The 26579-nt window shown below is 40.2% G+C and overlaps 1 protein-coding gene across 3 annotated transcripts in view; it reads left to right on the forward strand.

Moving 5' to 3' along the window:
• GABRB3 (gamma-aminobutyric acid type A receptor subunit beta3) overlaps nt 1-26579 on the forward strand; it is a 228811-nt gene that overhangs the window by 194266 nt on the left and 7966 nt on the right. For 2 of the 3 annotated variants that reach the window (XM_047769463.1, XM_047769462.1), the window contains exons 6-8: nt 2971-3108; nt 15710-15862; nt 23018-23262. In XM_047769463.1, coding sequence (XP_047625419.1) covers nt 2971-3108; nt 15710-15862; nt 23018-23262 — 536 coding nt within the window. Of the gene's footprint in view, nt 1-2970; nt 3109-15709; nt 15863-23017; nt 23263-24651; nt 24658-26579 lie in introns of all 3 variants that reach the window. The other variant, XM_047769464.1, reaches the window with a different exon arrangement.

Genomic DNA, 26579 nt, shown 5'->3' on the forward strand with positions numbered 1-26579 from the left:
AAACAGAGAGAGACAGAGTCTCCGTATTAAAGAGTTCTCCACTCTAATCTGACTAAGAGAGTCTCTTTGCTGTGCTGAAATAAAAGAAGACAGACTGAGTTCTCTGATGGCTTAGCAGGTTAAGGATCTGGCATTGTCATTGCTGTGGCTCAGGTTTTATCCCAGGAACTTTTGTATGCCATTGGGCACAGCCAAAAAATTTTTTTAATAAAAATAAAAAATAAAAGAAAATAGATGCTTCCCATCTCAGTCCTTTCAGTGAGAAGGGAGTGAACACTGAGGTGGTTTCTCACGAAGGGCTTTGTCACGCACCAGTGGCTGTGCTTCTGGGACCCCATGCAGTTGGAGTAAAATTCATTTCCCATCAGGAGCTCAGCTTTACCAGCAAGCTATTTCTGCATCCTGGCAATTTTATTCAATTGGAATAGTACTCAGATGCTGTATTGATCATTCAAGGTTGAGTGGTACATCTCAGTGAGGGGTGAGAACTGTAGCCACACGTCCTACCTGCTTCCTAGACCACATCCCCCAGCATATCTGGATGTAGCCAGCTGTAGATTCATTTATCATTAATCTCCATTGGATTTAGGCTTGCCTGTATTTCTACTGATTTTTTTTTTTTCTGGATACGCACAACTGACTTTGCAGTACATTTAATGCATTTAAAGTGAGAAGCGAAGGCCTTGGTGAGTCAAATTCTGGGAAGCCTCGCTGAGCACAGGCCTGTGTTTAGACCCCTGGATGATGCTGGCCTCACTCTGCCCCTTGTTTCCATAAGACATCACTGCCATGTTTTCTGAGAGCTGTGCTTTCAGACGATGAGGGACCTGAGATCACATCGAGTGATGTCCGGGGGAAACATCTGAGGACATTCAGCATAAAGGACAGAGGACTCAGGGCAAAGATGATGGTTTCCCAGTAGCTGAAGAGCTGCATTAGGAAGTTAAATAGATTCTGTATGGCCAGAGAGCAGAGCGCCAATGAGTTGATGAATGTTTCAGGATGGCAAATTTGGTACCTAAATGAGGAAGCAGCTCCTATTCCAGCTATGATCACAGAGTGAGTGGACTTGGAGTATGTAGATTCTGTTACTGTGATATTTGAGTCGGAGCAGAGAATGGGCAGGAAGATTGGCTGTCAAAGAGATTCCTTCAGGCTGCTGCAGTGTGAGGTCCTGCCCCCTCACAGAATTCATGATTCAGGCATTTGAATGGAAGAGGGATTCTCCTAGTGTGCTGGTGACTTGAACACATGTGTGCAAAAGGTTGCATTAAAGTCAAGATGCAAACATATGGAAGAATGAACCACTTGAAGATATGAATGTCCCCTCATCTGAGCCCTAGGCACAGCAGGCTGGTCTGAGCCACAGCCAGAAGGCTGGGCTGGGTGGAAGATGGAGGGGTTGGATGTACTTAACAATGGGCATAGGGCCAGTCCTCTGGGTTCTTGGAGTCTTTGTAGGGACTTTGGACTTGCTTTGCATTGGGAAAACATTTGAGGGTTTTTGTTTTGTTTTGCCTTTTTTTTGTTTTGTTTTGTTTTGTTTTTGCTTTTTAGGGCTGTACCCGCCACATATGGAAGTTCCCAGGCTAGGGATTGAATGGAATCTACAGCTGCCGACCTACACCACAGCCAGAGCAACGCAGGATCTGAGGTATGTCTGTGACCTATACCACAGCTCACGGTAACCCTGGACACTTAACCCACTAAGTGGGTCCAGAGATCAAACCCACATCCTCATGGATGCTAATTGGATTAGTTTCTGCTGAGCCATGAAGGGAACTCCAACATTTGAGGGTTTTTAAGCAGAAAAGTGGCTCAGTAAGATGCATGTTAAGATTATTAATGGTCGCCGTGGCCATTGGGTGAGAATGGAGTGAGGGAAGTAAGAAGGGGTGGGTGGAGACAGAAGGTGCGACCATGTGATCCAGGAAGGGAAGAGGGCAGATGCGACCAGGGAGAGGGCAGAAACTGTGGTGGGCACTCATAACCACAGCTTTGGTCTGTTTGTCTTATGTCAAATATTTAGTGTCTGCCTTTAGTCATAATGTATGTTCAAATCAAACAGTCCATTGTAGTCAGGTTATTTTTCTGCTTTACCACTTAAAGTTGACCTGATTCTTTAAAAGACTCCTGGGTGATACAAATAACATCAGATGCTATATCTAGTCATTCTCAAGAAGCATTGATTGATTACTGAGTGAGCATGAGACCATGCTGAGAGCCAGCTTGGGAGCTATCATGTGGCAAATGACCACTGTTCTTTCTGCTGGGACCACTGTGGAATCTCTATGGACTAAGAGTGTCCCGGCAAAAGACATTTCCAAGGATGGCAAAGCTCATGGCCAGAAACACCTCATGAAACCATCCAAAAGTGCCTGATGTTATCAAATGTTGATTGATCAAATTCACCCTCAGTTTTTAACTTTTTAGCTTTTTAGAGAGTTGCCTTTCTAGGATTCTTCATACTTGAGATATTTTTTTTTTACAACCATTTTATTCAGTGCTATAGATATGTGGGTTTTTTTTTACCACACCTGAGGCGTGCAGAAATTTCTGGGCCAGGGATTGAACCCTTGCCACAGCAGCCACTCTAGCCACAACAGTGACAATGCCGGATCCTTAACATGCTGAGCCATGAGGGATCTCCACTATAGATATATTTTTAATTCATTTTTACATAAAGTCCAGGCCAGCCCTACAACTAGGTTTTGCAGCAGAACTCTGGTCAGAGCGCTCTGTCTCCCCACTTTCTCTGCTTTTCAACCCCAGCCTAGTCCACATCAACAGCAGAGGTTAACACAAGAATGTCCTAAAGTTAGTTCTTTGATGACACTTCTTATAGGTAAGCATGTCAAATACATCTGTTTCAAATAGGGGCAAGCTGTTACCTCCATTTTATGAGTAATGGTTGATTTAGACAAAAAGCTGCTTCCTTTCTGCCGTGACCATGCTTCTCTCTCACGGCAGATGGCTACACCACGGACGACATTGAATTTTACTGGCGTGGTGGTGACAAGGCTGTTACTGGAGTGGAAAGGATTGAGCTTCCACAGTTCTCCATTGTGGAGCATCGTCTGGTCTCCAGAAATGTTGTCTTTGCCACAGGTGAGTCCTGCATCCACTCATGCCCCCTGGAGGGACACTGGCTGCCTGGGCCAAGATGCTGTCATTGGGAAACACTCTGCTGCTGACTCACAGTGCTGGGTCATCCAAAAATGGACCATCATCAATGTTTTATCACCTTCTGTACCCCTTGTCTCTCTATCTCAAGGGGATGGAAAAACTTAGATGGGTGGGAAGCAGCTCCTGACCAGGAGATGTTCTCTGTGCTGGGTATCAAGAAAGTAAAAGACAGAGAGTGAAACTGAATAACCCTTGTTTGGTAACAACAGATTCATTCTTAGCAGATCAGAGGCCTTGGAGGCAGGAAAAAAGGGAAGGGAGGAATACCTGAGGGAGCAGGTGCTGTTCTCTCAAAAGTAAGAGATCTTCTCCCTCTTCTGGTCTGGTGTTCAGCCCTGGGCTAGGACCTCATACACCTGCTGTTGGTGATGCCTCTTCAGACACAGTCATCTGCTCCTGATATCATCTGTTAGACTGCCCTGGCCTGGTTTCATTGTCATCTTTGTTTCAACTGTCCAAAGACTGAGGAGGTATCTTCTCTCCTGTCTGGTCTTGCTGAGGTTTTATTACATTCCAGCCGCATCTCTCACAACAGGCAGTGCTTTCTGGTGTTCTTACTGAATGCTGTGCTGTAGCTGAGATAATGAGCAACAGTGCTTCATAAACTGTAAGGTATGATAAAGACTGCAAATTCTCGGTTGTAATGCTCAGTAAGGGCAGAGCTGGGATCTCTCATCTCAGCTTCCTCCTGTTGATGTAGCATAAACCGTGATGAAGGGGTAGGAATAAGTCCTGTCCTGGCTGGACATTTACAAAGCCCATGGGCCTGCATTGTCCACCTATTGCTTCTAGTTTGCATGCCCCTGACCCTCAGCCACCTGCCTTCTTTCACCTGGACACCTTCAACTCATTCTTTAGCTTCATCAAGATGTTGCTTCCTGTGGGAGGGCTTTTGCCCCTGCTTTGCCCAGGCATGCCTGCCTGGCCACATTAGGAGGCAGCTCTGCATTTCTGTAGTGCTGCAGTGACTGCCGCTGGACAACCAGGCACCTCTTGAGTCCTCAAGGATGCACCTCCCATGGTAAGAACCTGTTTTGGTCATGGTCTTGGCTGCCCCTGTCCCTGCCCCTCCCCTTGGGATGCCTGTCACACCCCAGGAATGTGGCAGCCCTCCCTGGACCAGCTTCCCTCCTCTCTACCTCAGTTTCTAGAGCCAAGTGATACACTGATCGAGACAGGAGCCTGAAGTTTGAAGTTCCAGCCTCATACGGTGCCAGCATTTCTGGGTTGCAGGATATCTTGCAACGGTGCCTGCAGGCTCTGTCTACACTCAGAGGCACCACACCATGGGTGGGTGGTGAGGCCAGAAGGCACATGGGCTGATCATTAAGGAATAGTTTTCACAACTAAGAAAACTGCCCCGTGCTATGTTGAAGAAAAGGAGTCATTGCTTTGAAAACTAGAATTCAAACTGTTCTGCTCTCCAAGTGATATGAGCAAAGGTCTGCTCACAACTCGGGGCTTGTCTTCTCTCAGGGCAGGAGTGCTTTTGTCTAGAAGATGCTGCCTGGAGGACTTTTGTTTGCATTTTCATGCAGCCTCATCAGAATGCCCGATTAGGAGGGTGCAGTGCTTCTGTGGGAAGCTGCAGTCCCCTAGAACAGCTTTCTTGGATCCTCTTGCCCAAAAGTACTCAGGACACTTTTTTTTTTTTTGGTACAATTTCTGTCTTTCTTGTAAGTATGTGTGTGGTAGAACATATCCTACACACATCTGGAGAAAATATATTCACTGCAGACTTGGGGTGAATATTTAAACTCTGCCAAGAGTCATCAGAACACGATGTCACGTCTTCTTTCAGTGCTCATCAAGTTTTGGCATTTGCAGGGTGTTACCACTGGCTCCACATCAGTCAGTTATAAACCTCCCATCCTGGAAAAGTCCTGCACTTTAAAATTAATTTGGAGTTTTCCCTGTGATGCAGTAGGTTAAGGATCTGGCATCAGTGCAACTGTGGTGTAGGTCACAGCTGCAGCTAAGATTTGTTCCCTGGCCTGGAAACTTCCATCTGCCTTGGGTGCAGCTAAAAAAATAAAATAAAACAATTCATTTATTTAGGTAGAAATATTCTAAGCCACTTTGTTTAAAAACACTATTTCAAAATTAAATACTATATTCATGTATTTTCCTTTCCATAAGTGTTCTGAATTAATAAGATTTCAGTCAGTAAACTGGGTGGAAGGACTCTCTAGCCTGAAAGAGAATTCTCTCCAAGGGATTAGGAAACCAAAGCTCTGGAGATTTCTGGAGATACTCCTTCTCAGGGTCACACAGGTTAAATTCTGTGTCTCACCCACTGCTCCCTCATTCTGCCTCTTTGAGGATCTTGTAGATGAAGGGGATCATTCAAAGGCTGGCATGAACCAGGAGAGGGGTTGGACTCTGGATCAGAGAGGGAAAGGCAATGTCCACTGCTTTTCTCTCCATATCCAGTTGAATGGACAGTTGAAACACCAATGCCTCTGATTGGCCTTCCTACCAGTTATCTATTTCATTTGGAAAGTTTTGAATTCACACACGGGATGTATCATTCCTCTGTCAGTTGTCAGATAGCATTGCTCTCACTCACATGTATATATGGCATTCATTTAACTTCCTTTGAATTAATTTCTTTGTTCATAACCATGTGCTCAGGGGTCCCACAAAATACCCAAACCCCAAATTTTCATTAGACCCATTGTGTAACAGTCACTGTTAAAAGCCATTGAATTTCTTGGAAAGTCCTGAATCTATTACCAATATTCCTTTTTGACTCAGAATGATTTTTTATTGAAAGAGTTTACGAAGTGAATACTCAGATTATTTTTTGGCATCGACAGACTGTAGGATTAAGCCAAACCTGAAAACAGGCATATTTCAGAAAATACTGAAAACGTGTTTTTTAAATAAGTGCAACTATAGATTCTTTGAAACTATTTTGATTGAAAGCTGAAAAGATATTGCCCTGCTGTATAAGCTTTGGGAAAGGTGTAGGAAATTTGTACTGAACTTAACTTTGAAACCTGTTCTAGATAAGCAAGGCATCATTATTTAAAACTTAGGGTCTGAAAATGTCTTTCAAAAATACTTAACAAAGCAAATATTATATCATTTTTATGAGTACTGCAATTAAGCCAGTGACTTAAGCAGAATCTCCATAAAGGAAGGACTCTCACTGTTTTATCTAATTTCTGTTTAGCTAAATATAAGAAATATATATATGTTGCTAGGTATTTAGGATGTGCCCAAAATATCAAGTTGAGTAACCTTAAAGTAAACAGATCACAATTCATTAAAAAAAATGGGAGAATTTTAAGTAGATTGTCAAACATAGAATGTAATTAATTATGCAAGGCACTCTTAGGAAGGATTAGAATTTTTCTCATGCTTATTTTTTAATACAAAGACTTCTATATATAGATTTTTATGGCTTTGATGATAATTTTTATAACTTGTCTGTATGTGCACATACAGAAAAAAATTTAAAGTAACAATATAGAGCTAAGTGAATTATCAGAAAATCAACAATTGTGTAACTGCCATCAAGTCAAAAAGAAGAATATTGTGGGCACTCCAAGATCTGCACTATGATCCTAAGTTCCTTATATCTCTCCTTCCCAAAGGAAACCATGCTCTTGTTATAGTAGAATTAAATTTGTGTTTTTGAACCTTATTGAATGAGATAATAGAGTTTAAGTTATTTTGTAACTCCCCTTCTTCAACTAAACATTGTTTGTGAAATCCATCTGTATCATATGGTTTATTTCTTTCCCTTGCAATACTACTGTGTGAATACATAACAATTTACTCATCATTCACTCTACTGCAAGTGGAGGTTTACAAGTAATACCACTGTGAACATCCTTGTACTTGTTTTTTGGTGTATATATACTCACATGAATGTAGGGCATATACTTAGAGTGTAGTAGTGAATGTTCAAGCTTCGCAATTATGCCAACCTGTTTTCTAGAGTAGTTTTTACCCTCTAGATCCACAGCAGTCATGCTCGTGTGGTTCTTTTTACCCCATGACATCCTTGATAATATTTCACATGGAAGTCACCTGTTGGGTGTTGGGTGATGTCTTGTGGTTTTAACTTACATTTCTCTGAATATTAATGAGGATGAGCACCTTTCCCTAATAGCTGTTTGGAGATCCTCTCTTGTGAATTACCTGTGCAACTCTTTTTTGTGAAATTTCTGTCAATTATGTATTGGAGTTACTTATAAATTCTGGATGCAAGTTTGAACAGATTATAATGTTTTACAAAAATGCATTTTTTTACATTGAGAGCTACAGTCTACCTGGAACTGATTTCTTGTGAATGGTGTGAAATTTTCGTTATTTTCCACAGCACCATTGCTCTGCGGCAACATCTTTGTCTTAAATTGTTTGTGCATGAATCTGGTTTTGGACTTTCCGTTCTGTGCCATGGATTTATTCATCCATCTTTGTACACTGACCTCACCTTAATCACTGTAGCTCAAAGTAGAGCAGATCCTTCTTTCTCTTTCTTTTTATATTCTATTGACTTTATTATTTTTGACCCTTTACATTTCCATGTAACTTTTGTAATCAGATCATTAATTTTCATTTTAAAATGATTTGGCTTTTTATTAGGAATGCATTAGTTTATTTAGTGGAAGTGGCATTGTTACAAGTCTTTCAGTATTTTATTGCTTCATTTTTTTGGTCTTTAATTTGTCTCAATAGCATTTTAGAGGTTTTTTGTGTAGAAATCTTGCACATCTTTGTTAAACCTTTCTATGTTTGATATTTTTTGATTTATTATAGATGGTAAAATTTCCTTAACTTATTTCTTGCTGACATATAAGAATACAATGATTTAGTATTGAACAACTCTACTGAAGTATTTATTACTTCTATTAATTTATTTGAGGTGTTATTTTTACATCTTACCAAGCACTGCAGGGGTCTTTGTACACTTGGATTCCATATTTCCTAATTCTGACTTAATGTATTCTTTTGCCAGTATGCATTATAATTATATATATGCATACACACACACACACACACACACACACACACACATATATATATATATATATTTGGCCCTATACCATATTATTATTATTAAATGCGGGAAAGTATCACTTAGATATAATTATAAATATCCTTATTTCTTTGTTAATCATTCTTTCCTTTACCTCCAAGTCTATCTGTGAATATTTCCTTCTGCCTAAAGAAGACTAAAAATACTTTCTTTAGTGTGAGTATCCCGGTCAGATTGCTTCTAAGGCTTTAAAAAATCTGTATATGACCTTATATCATAATTTTTCTTACAGGGTGTATTTGCTGGTTACAGAAAGCTAGGTTGGCATTTTTCTTTTTCCATTTGAAGATACTCATTTTCTGTGGTGTCCATTGTTTCTACTGAGAAGATTATTGTTGGTCTAATTGGTGCCACTTTCAAATTAATCTGTTCTTTCTCCCCTTATAGATGCTTTTATATTTTTTCTCCTTTTTTTTTGTTTCATTGGCATTTATGATGTACCAAGGTATAGTTTTCTAATTATTCTTCTTGGACTTTGTGTATCTTCTTGAATCTTTGTCTTGAAGTCAGCAGTTTTAGAGCACTGTCAGCCATCATTGCTTTTTCTCCATTTTCTCTCTCCTTTTCTTCTTCCAGGGTTCCAACACTGAATCTTGTCCATATATCTTCTATATATCTAACCTTGCTTTCTGGATTTTTTTATTTTTGTCTTCATGCTTTACTCTGGAAATTGTCTTCTGATTTATCTCACATTTCAACAATTCTTTCTTCATCTGTGTCTAATCTGATACTATTATACATGGAAAATTGTTAATATAAGTCAAAATCTATAATGGTGTTTTCTTTCTTCAGAGAGGATTTAGGCTTTCTTCTGTCAAGCAGCTAGAGACATTAGCAATCCAAGACAAGCTTCATTTACTATCTGGGATTTGGGTAATTCAGAGTTCAGAGTCAATGCTTGTGCACACTTGAATCTTTCTGATTTACCTTTACATCTTGGACTCTTTGGAATCCCAAGCTCTTGGGAATCCCTGCTTGATAGTGTCTGTCTCCAGCTTTTGCTCCCTTTGTTCCATGAGTCTGTCACATGTTCTACTTAGTTTCTCATCTTTCTGTTCTAAAAACTTCAGCTACCTGAAGCACGAAGTTCTTCTGAGTTTGTTCTAAACTGTGGCCCAGATTTTTACTGGCTTGTTATCCCTCCAGTGCCTTGAAGGAAATGTATTTAAATTTTGTCCACTTTTTCCTAGTTGTTTCCAATAGAAGGATTACCTGTTCCGTAACACCCAAACACCATAACTTACTTTTCACTCCTCTTTATTTTCTCAGAAAAAAAATTTACAGTTGTTTCAATGTTTAATTCTTATTTAGTTTAGATGATTAGTTACATGAGAATAAAAAAGAAAACATTTTCAGATACATTTTTTACAGTCACATTTCAGAAAACATAAATCATTTCATTCTTTTTTTTTTAAATAATAACATTATAGAGAGGAAACACTTATCCAGAATAATGTCCTGTTGAGGAAAGTGCTATAAAGCTCTAAGTCAGGATATCTGAGTCCCTGATTGCAACAATAAGAAGCTATGGAAATGGCAAAATATGTGAATAGCAGATAAAAAGGGTATTAGGTTAAAAGAAATACTGTGTTATATTTATTTCAACAAGTATAAGCACCTAAAAATCAAAGACCCCTTAAATATCACTCTGGACACAAGATCACTTGATTGGGATTTCAGCTTTTGTACTGGTCTTAAATGTACATTCGGCTGACCCACAAAAACTGGTATGCACAGTTTTTGCCAAATCTGAAATTACTCCTAACTTCTTCATTTTAGTTGAGCTTAAAGACTGAAATGTTTTATAAATTCATAGAGAACAGATTACTTAATATCTTTAATTATATGGTGTTTTTATTTCTCTTCTTTTTTTCTGGGGTACATTTGGACTGATATATTCTGACTTTATTTCAAAATACTTCTGCCAAGATTAGAAAAAAGAAAGAGAGAACAATCAAAAAATGAATGATGATGAAATATTTCTGTTGATACATGGATCTTCTGTTTTTAAAAAAATCAACTTTCAAAATACGATTTTGGTCCCCCCCCCCCCCCGCCTTTTTAATGGCTATACCTGTGGCATAGGGAAGGTCCTGGGCCAGGAGTCAAATCAGAGCTGCATCTGTGGCCTACACCATGGACACAGTGACACCAGGTCTGAGGTACATCTGTGACCTACCCTGCAGTTTGTGGCAATGCCACAGCTTTAACCCACCCACTGAACAAGGCCAGGAATCAAAACCACATCTTCACAGAGAAAACATCAGGTCCTTAACTTACTGAGCCACAATGGGAACTCCCTAGTTTGCTTTTCAATTATGATTATGAAACAATTTTTTTTAAGTCTGCATGTCACACTGTTAATACATGCACTTAGTTTTCTCCAGAGTCCATTTGTAAACTCCATGCTTTAGTTTTTTCCTAAACTAAAACGCTGTGATAAAATTATTACTCATTGGGTCTATAACATCTACTATAGGTCTAGAAATGATATTATATGAAACGTTAGAAGGAATTATCACTTGTATCTCATTGTCTTAAATTCCAGAGACAAATTTCCATTTTTTTTTTCTCATTGACTTGTTAGGAAGATCTTTAGAGACCATTCACCTGTCCTTATGAGCCAAATGCTGCCCCTAATCTCTCAGGCCAAACTGGTGGAACTAGAGCAAACTTAACTCTCAATACCAAAGGAGAGTTTAACCATCTCATCTTGTTACTATGAAATCATTTTCCTTTCAAGGGCTCCTGACCTATGAAATATGTCTCACTACAGAAGCTAAATTTCTTCAGGAATTTTTGCTCCACATCATCTTTGCAAAAATAACTCGTCTACCTTCATCTTTTGGAATTGTTTTTTAGACTTCCAACACAATTTTTAAAATATGTTCAATGGTAAAAACACTTAAGTTATAGAATACTGAGCACAGAAGTCACCCTAGAAAGAGAAAGAGGAAAGAAAGAAGGAACTTGCTTGTATTGAGTGTGTATGTGGGGCCAGATAGTATGTCTGGTACTTGATATGAATGAAGCAAGCCATTTAATTTCCATTAAAATACATGTAGTAGGTATTCTTTTTCTTATAACCAAGTTATTAAAATATGATTTACATACCATAAAATTTAACCATTTAAATTTATTTTTTGAAGTATAGTTGATTTACAGTGCTGTGTTAATTTCTGCTATATGGCAAAGTAATTCAGTTGTACACACACACACACATACATATGTATATATATTTTTGGCTTTTCGTCTTTTTTAGGGCCGCACCCACAGCATATGGAGTTCCCAGGCTAGGGGTCTAATCAGAACTGTAGCTGCTGGCCTACACCACAGCCACAGCAATGTGGGATCCGAGCCACGTTTGCGACTTCCACCACAGCTCACGGCAACGCCGGATCCTTAACCCACTGAGCGAGGCCACAGATCAAACCTGCAACCTCATGGTTATAGTCGGGGATCGTTAACCACTGAACCACGACGGGAACTCCCTATATATTATTTTTTGTATTTTTTTCCATTATGATTTTTCCCAGGGTACCGAAGATAGTTAGTTCCCTGTACTATACAGTAGGAGTTGTTGTTTATCCATTCTATACATAATAGTTAAAATTTAGCCATTTAAAGTAAGTTATTCATGAGTTCCTGTCATGGCTCAGTGGTTAACGAACCAGACTAGTATCCATGAGGATGCATATTTGATTCCTGGCCTAGCTCAGTGGGTTAAGGATCTGGCTTTGCTGTGAGCTGTAGTGTAAGTTGCAGATGTGGCTTGGATCCCGCATTGCTATGGCTGTAGTATAGGCTGGCGGCTACAGCTCCAATTAGACCTCTAGCCTAGAAACTTCCATATGCTGCAGCTGCAGCCATAAAAAGCAAAATAAATAAATAAATAAATAAAATAAAGTTTGTAATTCAGGGAGTTCCCACTGAGGTAAAGTTCCCATCATGGCTCAGTGGGTATGAACCCAACCAGTATCCATGAGGATGCGGGTTCAATCCCTGGCCTCACTCAGTGGGTTAAGGATCCGGCATTGCCATGGGGGGCAGTGTAGGTCACAGACACAGCTTGGATCTGGCATTTCTATGGCCGTGGCATAGGCCAGCAGCTGCAGCTCTGATTTGACCTCTAGCCTGGTAATTTTCATATGCTGCAAGTGCCCTAAAAAGAAAAAAAAGTATATAATTTAGTTATTTATAATGTATTTACAGAATTGTGTAATCATGGCCACAGTCAATTTCAGAGTATTCTCATCACCATGAAAAGAAACCCATGAGCAGTCATTCCCCATTTTCCCCAACTAGCCTCCCCTAACCCTGAGCAACTACTGATCTAATTTCTCTTTCTACAGATTTGTCTGTTCTGTACATTTCATATGAATGGAATCATACACTCTATGGTCCTTTGTGACTGGTTTCTTTCACTCAGCATGATGTTTTCAAGATTCATCCATATTGTGGCATGCATCAATATTCATTCCTTTTTCTTGCTGCAAAATATTCTGTTGCATGAATATATCATGTTTTATCTAACCATTCATAAAGTTGATTAACATTGGTCTGTTTCTACCTTTGGCTATCCAGAATAAAGCTGCTGTGAACATTCATGTACACATTTCTCTGTGGACATATGTTTTCATTCTTTTTAGGCATATACTTACTATTGCAGTTGCTGGGTCATAAGGTAACTAATGTTTAACCTTTTGAGAAATTGCCTAACTGTTTTCCAAAGTGGCAGGACCATTTAACCTGCCCACAGCAGTACATGAGGGTTCTGATTTATTCACAGCCTTATTGACACGAGCTATTGTCTGTCTTTTTGATTGTAGTCATCCCAGTAAGTATGCTGTGGTATCTCTGTATGGTTTTGATTTGCATTACCCTAATGAATAAGATGTTGAGCATATTTTATGTGCTTAGGGATACTGATCTTAACCTTCTTTGGAGAAATGTCCCTTCAAGTTTTTTGTCCATTTTTAAATTAGGTTGTGTGTACTTTTTTAAACCTTCTTTATATATTCTAGACACAAGTTCCTTATCAGATCTATGATTTGCAAATATTTTCTCCCATTCCGTAGTTTGTATTTTCATTTTCGTTATGGCTCTCTTTGCAGAATAATAGTTTGCAATTAATAGAGTATAGTTTATCTATATTTTTCCACTTATTCAAAAATTATTCTTGCACTAGTTTTACATACAAGGAAGGTGAAGACCTGAGAGAATAGTGAGTTTCCTAAAGGAATATCCCAAATAAGCACTGAGCCTGGCTCTGACTACCCCTGCTCTTTGTTCTAGAGTCATAGGTTACAACATTCTGGCCTTACCATGGAGAATCAGAAAGAGAATCATTGCCTGGTTGAGACAATCTTTGAAAAAGTTTTTGAACTCCGTTTTGTTTTTCCTATTTCATATGTTTCCTTTCCTTTGTGGAATTTTTGAATGTATATTAATTAAGGTGACTAGTAATAGCAGTGAGAAAATAGGAACACCATTTGAACTTTAGGATGTATTATAAAGTAAAAAAAAGAAAAAAGGAAAAGGTAGATAAATGATTGAGACAGCATAACAAAGACCCCAAGAATATCACTGAGCTTACAAAGCTCCCTAGGCAGTTGTGATAGAGCCCCCACAGTGGCCACCTTGGGGGGACAGATGTATGTGCATAGGTCAGCTCTGTTGCAGTTGCTAAAATATTAGCTTGTTACTTTATAGATGCATTTGAGTGACTCTTATCACTCCACAAAGATGACATGATAACTCTATGCCCATATTTTTACGAGTTCATCAACAATATTAATGCCTTAGAGAGCACTATTAATTTAAACTGGATGAGAGATCCAGAGCCCTGTTTATGGCCACAATTTTAGTGCATCTGTGAAGAAAGGGTTGAGATCAGCATCTTCAGTAGATAGTTTTGCCAAGGAAGCCCTGAATTGGAACGATGCACAAGTGTTCAGGGACTGTACTTCTGTCCATTGGCTCAGCATCTACTTGGTAGCCTGACCACATCTGCATTGGCACACAGGCTTTAGGGCTCCTGTGCCTTTCTGTTGTAATTTTTAAGCTTCTTTTGAAGGTTATGCCTTGGTGCAGCTGACTCACTACTTCTCAACTTTAAATCATCAGTCACTCATTATGATCATTTGGGGAGTTTTCTCCATGGATACAGCATGCATCAGGACATTTGTCATACCAGTGTCAGGATTTTCCTAACAGAGCTACAAGAAAAAAACCTAATTCACTCTAAGATGTACACCAAGTGGCAAAAATCCTTTGCCCAGAAGAAGAGGTCTTGATATTTCTGATGATTCTTGTATTAACATTCTGAGGTCTCTCTCTCTCATGGCATCTTGAAAGGCTTGTTTTCATTTGGTCCTGGTGGATCCTTTATCTCAAAGGCTCTTCTGCTTCCCTGCCTGTAAAGACTCTTCTTCACCCAAGAGTGTCTCAGTTCAGATACTGTGAAACCTTTCCTGTGTCACCAAATCTCATGTGCTAGAATATCCAGTTTGGCCCTTACTTCTGGTTTACTGAGGGCAATTCTCTATGAGTCTCTCTGACAAATTGGGAGCCAATTGAGAACCTAGACCATCCTCTTATTTATGTCTTTTGTCTTTTCCACTTAACATTCCCACCTGTGCGATTATGAGATGGGGGTTTGGGGGAGGGGCATAGGGTAAATACCTAAAATTTTTATTGATTTCAAGTGGTCTTTCACATTTAAGAAATAGAGTTGACTAAACAAATACCTAAGAAAACCATAAATTTTCTTAATTCTAAATTCTGGGTGAATGAGTATCTTGTCGAATTCCCAGATATTAGGTAGTTTGGAAATCAGAGAGGTACTCCCTTCTTCAAGGTCACTAATGATAGATATAGATGTACATAGTGCTGTTTAGCTTGCCTTTTAAAATGATGCCTTTGTGGTGCCACAAGCTGTGGTGTAGGTTGAAGACTTGGCTTGGGTCTGGCATTGCTGTGGCTGTGGTGTAGGCCACTAGCTATAGCTACAATTCAATTCCTTGCTTGGGAATTCCCATATGCCACACCATAGCCATAAAAAGGAAAACAAAAACAAAAACATTTTGTTCAGTAAAGCCTTGAGCCAAATCTCCTGTGTCTGCAGTGGAGAAGAAGGGACCCGTAATTGAAAAGTAAACAAGATATTTGGCATTATTGTATATTCAAAGCTAAAAGTTTTCCCAGAGTTTTCTCAGCTAGTTGTCAGATAGTTCTCAGATGAATATTTAACCTTAGAAGAGGTCCTTGTCATGACCTGATGCATAGACTGAAGATCATGCCTCTCCCAATTTCTCAACGAATATCATCAGGCAGATGGAGGCAGATTGCAGGCTGCGAACCACCTCTCTGTTCTGGGCTTTTCAGATGCATGCTGTTGACCATGGAAGTCAAAGCACACTTTTTGTCTGCTGTCTCTTCTCCAGTGTAACTCCTGTCTGTTTACCATAGGTGCCTATCCTCGGCTCTCGCTGAGCTTTCGGTTGAAGAGAAACATTGGATACTTCATCCTCCAGACTTACATGCCCTCTATCCTAATTACGATTCTCTCGTGGGTGTCCTTCTGGATCAATTATGATGCATCTGCGGCTCGAGTTGCCCTTGGTATGTGTTCTTTTTCAATGACACCTAAAATGTGAAGTCACCATATCGTTACAATATTAAGGGAGTTCAAAGAGTAGAGTTTCAGCTACAGTTTTTTGACATCATGACACTGGTCTTGCCCACATAGTCCCTTTTTATCTTGAAACACTAATTTCATGCATGATTCCCTTGATGTGTTAATGTAATTATAAGGCTCAAATGTGAATTTTCATGCCCATGCAAGGGAAAATATGCTTCCCGAATATTTGCATAATAAAACTATTTTTGACACTCATTTTAAAGCAAGTATTAACATCTCCTGTTCAAAATTATTCTATGGCCCAGAAAGAAGACTTGATTAATTGTGCATTCTTTTTTAAGTCAGAAAAATAGTTATGTATTACTCCATGTAATTGGAATTATACAAATTAATGAGCATTAAAATGGGTTATTAAATTCTGAGTGATTCCTGAGAGCTCTAGTGATCTTTTCTGGCCATTGGTCATTTGACGACTGGATTATTAGCTGATGTACAATATATATTATATGTTCCAGTATTATTTCTAATAGTTTGTGATTGTTAAGGGAAGGCTTATATTTTCAGAAACTATTATTCTCTACTGAACTAATTACTATGAATCTGCATGGACAAAACAATCATTTAAATGCATTTCTGGTAAGTACACAGCTGAAGAGCACTTGTTCAGTCGACCCCTTCTTTGGGTGGGTTGAATTCAGTTCCTGGGATTGAAGTCATCAATGATACCTTTCAAAATTAATAGGAATTACAATGTATCTGCTGGTAAAACCTGCAGAGAAATATAACAATTCAAGGATCCAGTTGTCCCTCTTTCTTCCTTTCTATTTCCCATCTTTTCCCAAGAATTTCAGTTACTTAGAATTTTGCTTCCAGGAGAATATGTGTACATATGTGTAAGTAGACATCTAGTTGAGATGCACAGATATGGGACTCACACAGATTCAAGACTGGATTTTTTTTTTCATGAAATAACATATAACAGTGACTCTAGAAATCCAGGCAACTCTTTCTAAGGTGTTTAGGTGTGAATGTAAAGATGCTTTGAGAAGAATAAAGTATCAAAAAAAATCAAAAGCATTAATCTATTTCTAACAGGTATGGTAAGGGACGGGTCTGTTAAAAGTCACTTGAAAAATCTCTTCAGGATTTTTTACGGCCTGCCTGTAACATAAATCCTTTCTGTAGATTTTGCCTTTTTCATTATTGTTCATGTTACTAGATTGCTTTTTGTTAAACTGTTTTATCTTCTCACTTGGAAAATCCACAGCTAAAATGAATTTAAAGGTGGCAGCTCCTAATTTTGTGGCGCTGTTAGCTCATCCAACTTCAGAGGCTCTGTTTAAGAAAAAAGAATATAAAATACACAAATGCAGAATTTCTGGGACCTTCCCTGAGCCTATAAGAGACCTATATTAGGGATCAGAAGCTGAAGCGTCCTGAACTTCTGGTGACTCTGCCTCAGAGAATCTGTCGTGTTTGGGTAATTAGAGAAATCTGAGTACCAAAGAACCATAATTATCTGGCATCATCAGATGTGAGGTGTACTGAAAATGTGAATTTCTCCATTTTCTAGATGATACAGATTCTATAGCTCCTTAATGGTAAAAATCATTGTCTTCTGCAGTGTTCAATAGAAAATCTATCTGGAGAGGGTTACAGTCGACACAGCCACATTACAGCGTATGAAAGTAGATACCACTGTTTTCTTAACAACACAGCCTTGTTACTAAATCATGCTGTGGTTTTGCTGGGATGGGGAAATGGTCTGCCCAGAATGACTAAGGGGTTAACACTGGAGGTGTACTGGGTTCAGATTGATGTCAGAAGTCTGGGAGGCAGGCATGAAAAGCAGAATCAAATAGGCATTTGCCATTGTCAGGGTGGACCTGAGGCCTGGAAGTCTCTAAGGCAGCTGTGCTCTCCAGGCTGAGTAGCTGGTCAGATAGACATCCAGCAGTCCAGTTCTCAGCTTGGGACCCCAGCATTCTCACTCCCTCTGTCCCAGCTTCTCCTACATAAGACATGGTCTCTGACCCTGAGTCCTCAGGACTTGGGAAGTGTCAGCTCAGTAACTCTGATTGGTTAAGGAAACATGTATCATAGAGTCACGAATAATAACAGTCATTAGGCTGAAACTTGCCAAATACTCAAGTGCAAAGTTCTGTACAAGGCCATGAGCATGGCTACCTAATCCACAGTGCAGAAGATCCATAGCGCAGTAGGCAGTGTTTCAGTTCCCATTTACAGAGAGGGAAATGCAGTTCAGAAAGGCTGTGTAACTGGTACATAGTCATGTAATACTAAGTTTCAGAAGAAAGATTTCAATCCAGTTTATCTGACTCTAGGGCCCTCTCTACACTATAGGTGCTGTCTACAGTGTCAGTAGACAGTACTGAAGACGTACAGAAGAGTTCTTTGGTCTATTACGTTGTAAAAAAGATGGATTTTTTTTTCCACACCCATGGCAGGTGGAAGTTCCAGAGCCGGGGATCGAACCCTTACCACAGCAGAGAAAATGCTGGATCCTTAACCTCTAGGCCACAAGGGAACTCCTGGAGTTATCTGGGGCTGTATGGGAAGGGAAACTGAAAAGGGAAATGCTGGTTCATCACCCAGCTGTGCTGCATAGTTGCTCTGTATGCTCCAGGATCTTATGCTTTTGCTGCCCAGAGTCTGACACCCACATCCATTGAACTGTTAGTCTTAGAAGGCACCAGACTACAAAGTTGGGAGTTTTCCTTAGAACTATGTGGTCTTCCTTAGAACTCCTGAAGCCCACTTATCACTTAAGCTAAATATTTCAGGCCACATTACTTGGATCCCAAAGAAGAAAAATATCTTTTTTTTTTTGTCTTTTGTCTTTTTAGGGGCGCACCCGTGGCACATGGAGGTTCCAAGGCTAGGGGTCAAATCAGAGCTATAGCTGCAAGCCTATGCCAGAGCCACAGCAATGCCAGATCCGAGCCACGTCTGAGACCTACACCACAGCTCATGGCAACGCCGGATCCTCAACCCACTGAATGAGGCCAGGGATCGAACCTGAAACGTCATGGTTCCTAGTTGGAATCATTTCCGCTGCACCACAACGGGAACTCCAGAAAAATATCTTTTGATTAAATGATACATTTTATTTCACAGTCATCTTTATAAATTCAGTTTTTCAAATATAGTATTTCATTAACATAACATAAATGAGAAATAATTTGAGGCTAATTATTCAGACTCAGCTTGATGTATGCCGACTATGGAAGGCACCCCTCAGCTGTCTTCCATTCTGCCATCAGACGGGGTTCCCTTAGAGATCAGAAGTTTAAGGAAAGTTCTGCCAGGACTGGGTCTCCCACCAAGAGGCTGGAGGCTACCAGAGAATGTATTTTGCAGTGATGTTGAAAATGATGACATTTGTTGTTGTGAGTGTTCACAGTGCTAATTACCCTTGGCCCATCACCACAGTGTTGAGGCTTCATAAGAGCTTTAGACAATTGTGGACCAATCAGGGCTCTCTCAGGTCATGCCACTGGGATGTGGTGGAGCCATATGGTGCTACTATCCAGGGTATGAACCACTGCATTCACCACTGCCCACAGTTATCTAGATAGGAAGTAAAATGATACATCCTTGGAATGGATCCTTAGGGATTGCATGGCCTTTTAATCTAAGAGGTCATGCGAGCCTAAACTAGAAAGCCAGGGGGACACAAAACCATATATATTTTAATTAAAATATTGTTGATTTACAATGTTGTGCCAGTCTGTGCTGTACAACAACATGACCCAGGGATCACACACACACACACACACACACACACACACACACACACACACACACACACCTTCCTTTTCTTACACTATCTTCCATCATGTTCTATCCCAAGAGATTGGATATAGTTCCCTGTGCTATACAGTAGGACCTCACTGTTTACCCATTCTAAATGGAATAGTTTGCATCTATTAACTCCAAACTCCCATAGAGCGATATCATATGGTATTTGTCTTTCTCTTTCTGACTCACTTCACCTAGTTTGATAATCTCTAGTTGCATCCATGTTGCTGCAAATGCTATTATTTCATTCTTTTTTATATCCTATTGTATGTATGTACCATGTCTTCTTAATCTATTCATCTGTCGATGGACACGTCTTGGCTATTCTGAATAGTGCTGTGATGAACATAGGGGTACATGTATCTTTTTGAATTATGGTTTTGTCTGGATATAAAATCTTACTCTTAAGGGACTCTGTGAGCCAGCACTGATGTGCCTCACACCAGTTTCCTTGCCCAGTTGTCCTTGGGGCTGAATTTACCAGGCTGAGTACTCATGACATGTGCTGCCTGTCCCTCTTCCTATAGCCCATGTCCTGGGGACACCTACTGAGGCCTCTGTCATACACGTCCACTCAAAGCAGTCACCTGGAGAGCCCAAGCAGTGACTAAAGCAGAGCACTTCCTAAAGTCCATTTGGAAGGAAAAGAAAAAGCCATGGCAGCCACGGTACAAAATTTTGGAATTACGGTGAGAACACCTGATTCCGTAGAATCTGCATGGCATTTTTGCATTTATTTGTAAACTGTAATTATCCCATTGACATTTTCAAATTTCAGATGTCCCCAGGTGTACAAGAATTTTACATTAAAGAGAAGTCTTAAAATATCCTGACATCTTTCATTGCCATATATTCATTGGCAGCCACAGTTTGCAATCAGACAAGAAAATAGGTTCTCCACTTCTGGATACCCTCCCCTCCTCTGAGCACAGCTCCAGGCTGGGTGGAGGGAGCACATGGGTCTGAAGCTTGGGGTTCTTCTCTCTTCTCCAGGTGGTCATGATCTAGGGGAGCCCTGCACCCTGGCATGCCTCCAAGGATGGGATAGGAATCCAGAGGGCATCAGACTAAGAGCTTATTGAAGACATTACCTCCTCTGCAGAGTTGCGGGTGATCTGGGGTGACCATAGGTCCAGGTGGTTAGCCTCTGGGGCTTACAACACCTGCTGTTCTTGGTGACATTGGTTTTTCAGGTTTCTGTGGCTAAAGGACCATCACCCAGAATATTTTCACCTTGTGAATCTTCTTCTTGAGGTTCTGATGTGGCAGTCAATGACCCTGTCCCAGGGGTCCCAGAAGACACCCGAGTAATTGCATTCTGTAGCAGCAGTCACGGGGTAGGAGAGAGCTGGCTCGTTGGTGCTGACTTACCTCTCTGAGATTTCTTAATATTTCTTTTTCTTCTTCTTCTCCTTCATCTTCCTTTTAGTTTTTTTGCTTTTAGGGCCACATCTATGGCATGTGGAAGTTCCCAGGCTAGAGGTCAAGTCGGAGCTACAGCTGCCAGCCTACACCACAACCACTGCAATGTGGTATCCAAGCCACGTCTGTGACCTGTACCACAGCTCAAGGCAACACCAGATCCTTAACCCACTGAGCAAGGCCAGGGATCGAACTCGCATCCTCATGGATGCTAGTCAGGTTCCTAAACCAAAAAGCCACAATGGGAACTCCAAGACTACTTCGTATTTCAAAAGGACCATTTCAAAGAGAGCAAATCAACTCCAGTAACATCCATTCCCCCACCCCCACCCCGGAAGTGAGCAATGCAGGCCATTCCTGCCCAAGAGGCTTCACTGTTCTGGTCATGTCCAGAGCCAATGGGTCCCCTGCTCTTTCTGGCTTCATATCATCCCATAAGGAATCTGTACACCAAGAACATGCCCATTGCTGTGGAAGAAGTACAAAACAGAGTACTTACATGTTTTTAGAGACTAAACTTAGGTCCCTTAGGGAAAAATGAGATGATTTACATGACACTGTCTAAATAATTCAAAATGACATCCAAAAAACCAAACCAAAACCAAAAATAGAATGTGATCATTTGCCCCAGAGTATGGTAAGATTCTGCACTTTGTATTTTGGATTTTTTTTTAATGTTTTAAGGTTTTTTTTGAAGTATAGTTGATAGTTGATTTACAATTTTGTGATCATTTCTACTGGACAACAAAGTGATTCAGCTATACATGTATACACATCATTTTTTTTTCAGATTTTTTTCCATATGGACCATCACAGAATATTGGGTAGAGTTCGCTGTGCTATATAGCAGGTCCCCATTGACCAGTTATTCCATATACCACAGTGTGCATATGCCAATCCCATCCCCTACCCCCCCACCCCTCCACCCCCATCCATTCTTCCCTCCGCACCTGTCCCCTTTGGTAACCATAAATTTATTTTCAAAGTCTGTGAGTCTGTTTCTGTTCTGCAAACAAGTTCAAAAGTTCAAAAGTATCCTTTTGTTAGATTCTACATGTAAGTGATATCATAGGATGTTTGTCTTTCACTGTCTGACTCACTTCACTTAGGATGATCATCTCTAGGTCCATCCTAGAGATGATGCAAATGTTATTATTTCATTCTTTTTTATGACTGAGAAAGGAATCTGTGCTTGAAATAAAATCCTTAGCCCTTGACTGCAGCAAACAGGTCCTAAGCAGGTCATGTAGCAGCTTTCTTAGCTGGGGAGGGAAGTCGCTCTGTGAGGTGCTCTTTCCCCAGGAGCAAACACTCCCTCTCTTTGTGCTCAGGACTGGATCCCCTTGCTTTAAGTTGTTTTCTTCTGGGGGCCTTGTCACTCCAGCCATAAATGGCCTTCTTAGAAGATTCCTAGCTTCTTAGATTCCTTCTTCTTCCCAGTACCTTCTTATTCAGACTCTTAGGGTTTTATGATAAATGCTGGGTTTCTTTTCATTTCTCCCAGCTTTCATACAGAGCAGCCTCTGTTTTGCCCCTACATGTCCCCATCCATGGGCCAGGTGTGGTGGGAGGTGCCACCCATAGGGAAGGGGTGTCAGCTTCCTGGCCTGAGGTGTGACCTGCCCAAACCATATGCTTATATTCTATTGCATTTCTTTCTTTTTCTGCTTTTACTTTTTTTTTCTCATTTTTAAAATTTTTATGGGCAAGATTTACAGTATTGTGCCATTTCCTGCTGTATGGCAAACATTATTGCATTTCAGTTGCCCCGTAATACTAAATCCATTATTTCCAGCTCCTTTATGCTGTTTGAGAAAATAAAGCAGGAACATAAGAAGTCAGGAGCTGGGTGGTGGAGCTGCGGGCCTCTCACGCTTCCATTTCTCTTGCAGGGATCACGACCGTGCTGACCATGACAACCATCAACACACACCTTCGGGAGACATTGCCCAAAATCCCCTATGTCAAAGCCATTGACATGTACCTCATGGGCTGCTTTGTCTTTGTGTTTCTGGCCCTTCTGGAGTATGCCTTTGTCAACTACATTTTCTTTGGAAGAGGCCCTCAAAGGCAGAAGAAGCTTGCTGAAAAGAATGCCAAGGCAAAGAATGACCGGTCAAAGGGTGACAGCAACCGGGTAGGCCTCCCCATCTTGACCACCCACCCCCCCTTTCTCGGAGCCCTTCCACCCTGCAGCTCATGGTCATGACCTCTGAGTAGGAGTGATGTGGGCATGTTAACCACAGCCTGAACTGTGGCCTCTGCAGGTCCCTGAGTTTTATAGGAAAGCAAAATTGGTGCAGAAGTTAGAGAAGCCAGAAGTTGCCCAGTTTCCTCTGAAAATGAAAGAACACATGGATATTGGAATAAATGAAACTCTGGGGTGAGGTGCCCAAACTTGGTAGGCAAAAGCACTTTCCAGAATGTCGTAGTGTTCCTTCAGCAGTAAATTATGAATGTGATACCTGGCACGCCACTGTCTTCACATGGCATGGACAGCCCCCTCTCTCATCCGCCCTCTGGCTGGCCACAGTCCCTGGTTCAAGGTCTCAAGTGCAGGGTAGGAGCCACGTGTCATTCTGGGACTTTCATGCACCTGCCCTGGCCCTGCCCCAGCCACCTGTGTTCTGCAGAATGCCAGGCAAACAGCCCCAGACAACAGTGGCCAAGCGGGGAGCTCCTTTGGGACCTGTGGGCTCTGAACCCAGAAAGAAGGCATCAGTCATGTCCCCTCTAGCTCCCTCAGCTTCTACCAACATCCCTCCAATTACAAACTTTGCAGTTCTATGCCATTGCAGTTTCTTTTTTAAAATAAAAAGCAACATGTCATTGCAACTACAAACACTATTTTCATGAAAGCATGTTGTCACTACTATAAAATTTTTATCATTATCCTTTTGCCTCTTGCATCCCTTCAAGTCTTCACTAATATATCTCTACCTGTTTACACACTGGGCTTGTTCCTATATTTCTTAAGTTCTTGCCAAACTTATTTCTCAAGCTCCTAAGGTTTCCTTGTTCTTTCTGGTGTTCTTGATTGTCCCTGGCCCAAGCCTCTTGCAAGGCTGCCACAGCTCCCTGGGGGAGGGCTGTGTCCATGGCCCAGCAGTGACCCAGAATAGGTCCCCAGATGGTCACAAATGAATGAAGGCAATTAAATGTCTGTAAATGGCTCCTACACTTTCAGTAATGCATAAACAGAGTTGGTCAGAGAAACCAGAATCAATCTGTTAATAAAATTAGGCTTCCACAGGCAACATGATCCTGAATTTCTTACTGGAAAGTATATTTAGTACCACACTGGTATGTTTCTAAATAAGTCCATATACTATGAATACACAGTATGCTTTGGTCATCCTGTTTCCAAGGAAACTAGAATTCATCACATCATTACTTTTTCCATCACATGGACGCACATACACACACAATACTGTTTTTTTTTTTTTCAAATTCCCTCACTATTTAAACAGATTATAACTGTATCTCCTTTCTTTTAAAGGTCTTCTAAATGACCTCCTCTAGAAAGGTCAAAGTATTGGGCTACAGAAATACCTTTTTGCGTATGAAGGTTAACGCTTAAAATGAAAAACAAACAACCCCCCAAATCGCTAACTCTATAAAGAAAATTAAGCAGAATGTAGAAATAATATGTTATAAAGAAGATGCAGAGAAAAGTTCATGAGTCCATTTTTAGTGTTCATTTTTCTGAAAATTTGTTTCTGTTTCCCAGCAGTGTGTTAAAGCTTTTTTGCATGTTCATATTTGTAAAAATCTGTAATTGGAGATATCAGCTCTTATGGTTTGAAGTCAACATACAAATGCATTTAAAACTGCTAGTTTTAAATGCATATTTAATACCTTTAAAGATAAACATTAAAAATTATTGCTGACTAGAGGGCCAATGAGCATATGAAAAGATGTTCGGCATGGCTAATTATTAGAGAAATGTAAATCGAAACTATAGTGAGGTACTACCCCACGTCGGTCAGAATGGCCATGATCAAAAATTCCACAAATAATAAATGCTGGAGAGGGTGTGTGTGTGAAGGAAAGGGTACCCTTCTACACTGTTGTTGAGAATGTAAGTTGGTATAGCCACTAAGGAGAACAGTATGGAGGTGCCTCAAAAAACTAAAAATAGAGTTATCATATGATCCAGCAAGTCCAGTCCTGGGCATGTGTCCAGAAAATTCTAATGAAAAAAATACATGCACTCTAGTGTTCATAGCAGCACTATTTATAATAGCCAATACATGGAAACAACCTAAATGTCCATCGACAGATGAATGGATAAAGATGTGGTACATATATACAATGGAATATTAGCCATAAAAAGAATGAAATAATGCCATTTGAAGCAACATGGATGCAACTAGAGATTCTCATACTTAGTGAAGTAAGTCAAAAACAAATATATGATGTAACATATGTAGAATCTAAAAATGATACAGATGAACTTATTTACAAAACAGAAACACACTCACATACATGGAAAACAAACTTATGGGGAAAGGGGGAGGGGAGGGATAAACTGGGAATTTGGGATTAACAGATACACACTACTATATAAAATTGATTAACAAGGACCTAGTGTATAGCACAGGGAAGTATACTCAGTATCTTGTAGTAACCCACAATGGAAAAGAATCTGAAAAACCACATCTGTTCATAATATGTATATTCATACATGACCGAATTGCTTTGTTGTACCTAAAACTTTGTAAATCAGCTATATACTTCAATTTAAAAAAATTGTTGTTGACTACACCTAAGAGTTTAGTGAATATTTTAAAGTGGAAATGCACCTCCCAAAAGTTTATATTACATGATGCAGATGAATTAAAAGAAACTGAGTAAAGAATCACAAATTTAATGCAAAACAGAAAACGGCACCTTGCACAGGCCGACAACGTCTTCAAGAGTCCTTTGCAATAGTGATTATTCACACATTCATTTTCAGGGGTATCTCCTGGGATTGTTTATTAGTGCGGCCAGCAAGGGCCCCAGAGAGCCTCGCTGTCATAGATGGCAGCCTAGAGGCTTGGGGGCTGCAGATTTCCTTGGACTGATAGACACTGGGTGATAGCAAAGAGCGGTGTTGTCATTGCCTTTCCTAACTCACCGCCCTTGTGTCTTATAAAAGTCCTAAGGGGCTCTGCAGGCCACCAACATGACCATGATGCTATTGAACCTATTGTCAGACCCTGAGTAGACTTTCCTTACATTTAGTGATTAAACTCTATTTTAAATTAGTGGTTGATTCATCAATACCCAAAGTGTTCACATAATCACTTAGTTTTTCCTCGGACCAGCAATGCAGTGAAAATCTTGACCTTAATTTATCTGTGCTCAACCTCTGTTTATTCCTGAGTTGTTTCTTTACCCATGAATTGGTCTTCAGTTGTAATGCATGTATTGTGGTTACAAGCCTTGTGATATTTTGCAAGTTGACCA

Source organism: Phacochoerus africanus, chromosome 2, assembly GCF_016906955.1.
Source record: "Phacochoerus africanus isolate WHEZ1 chromosome 2, ROS_Pafr_v1, whole genome shotgun sequence".
NCBI classification, from domain to species: Eukaryota; Metazoa; Chordata; class Mammalia; order Artiodactyla; family Suidae; genus Phacochoerus; species Phacochoerus africanus.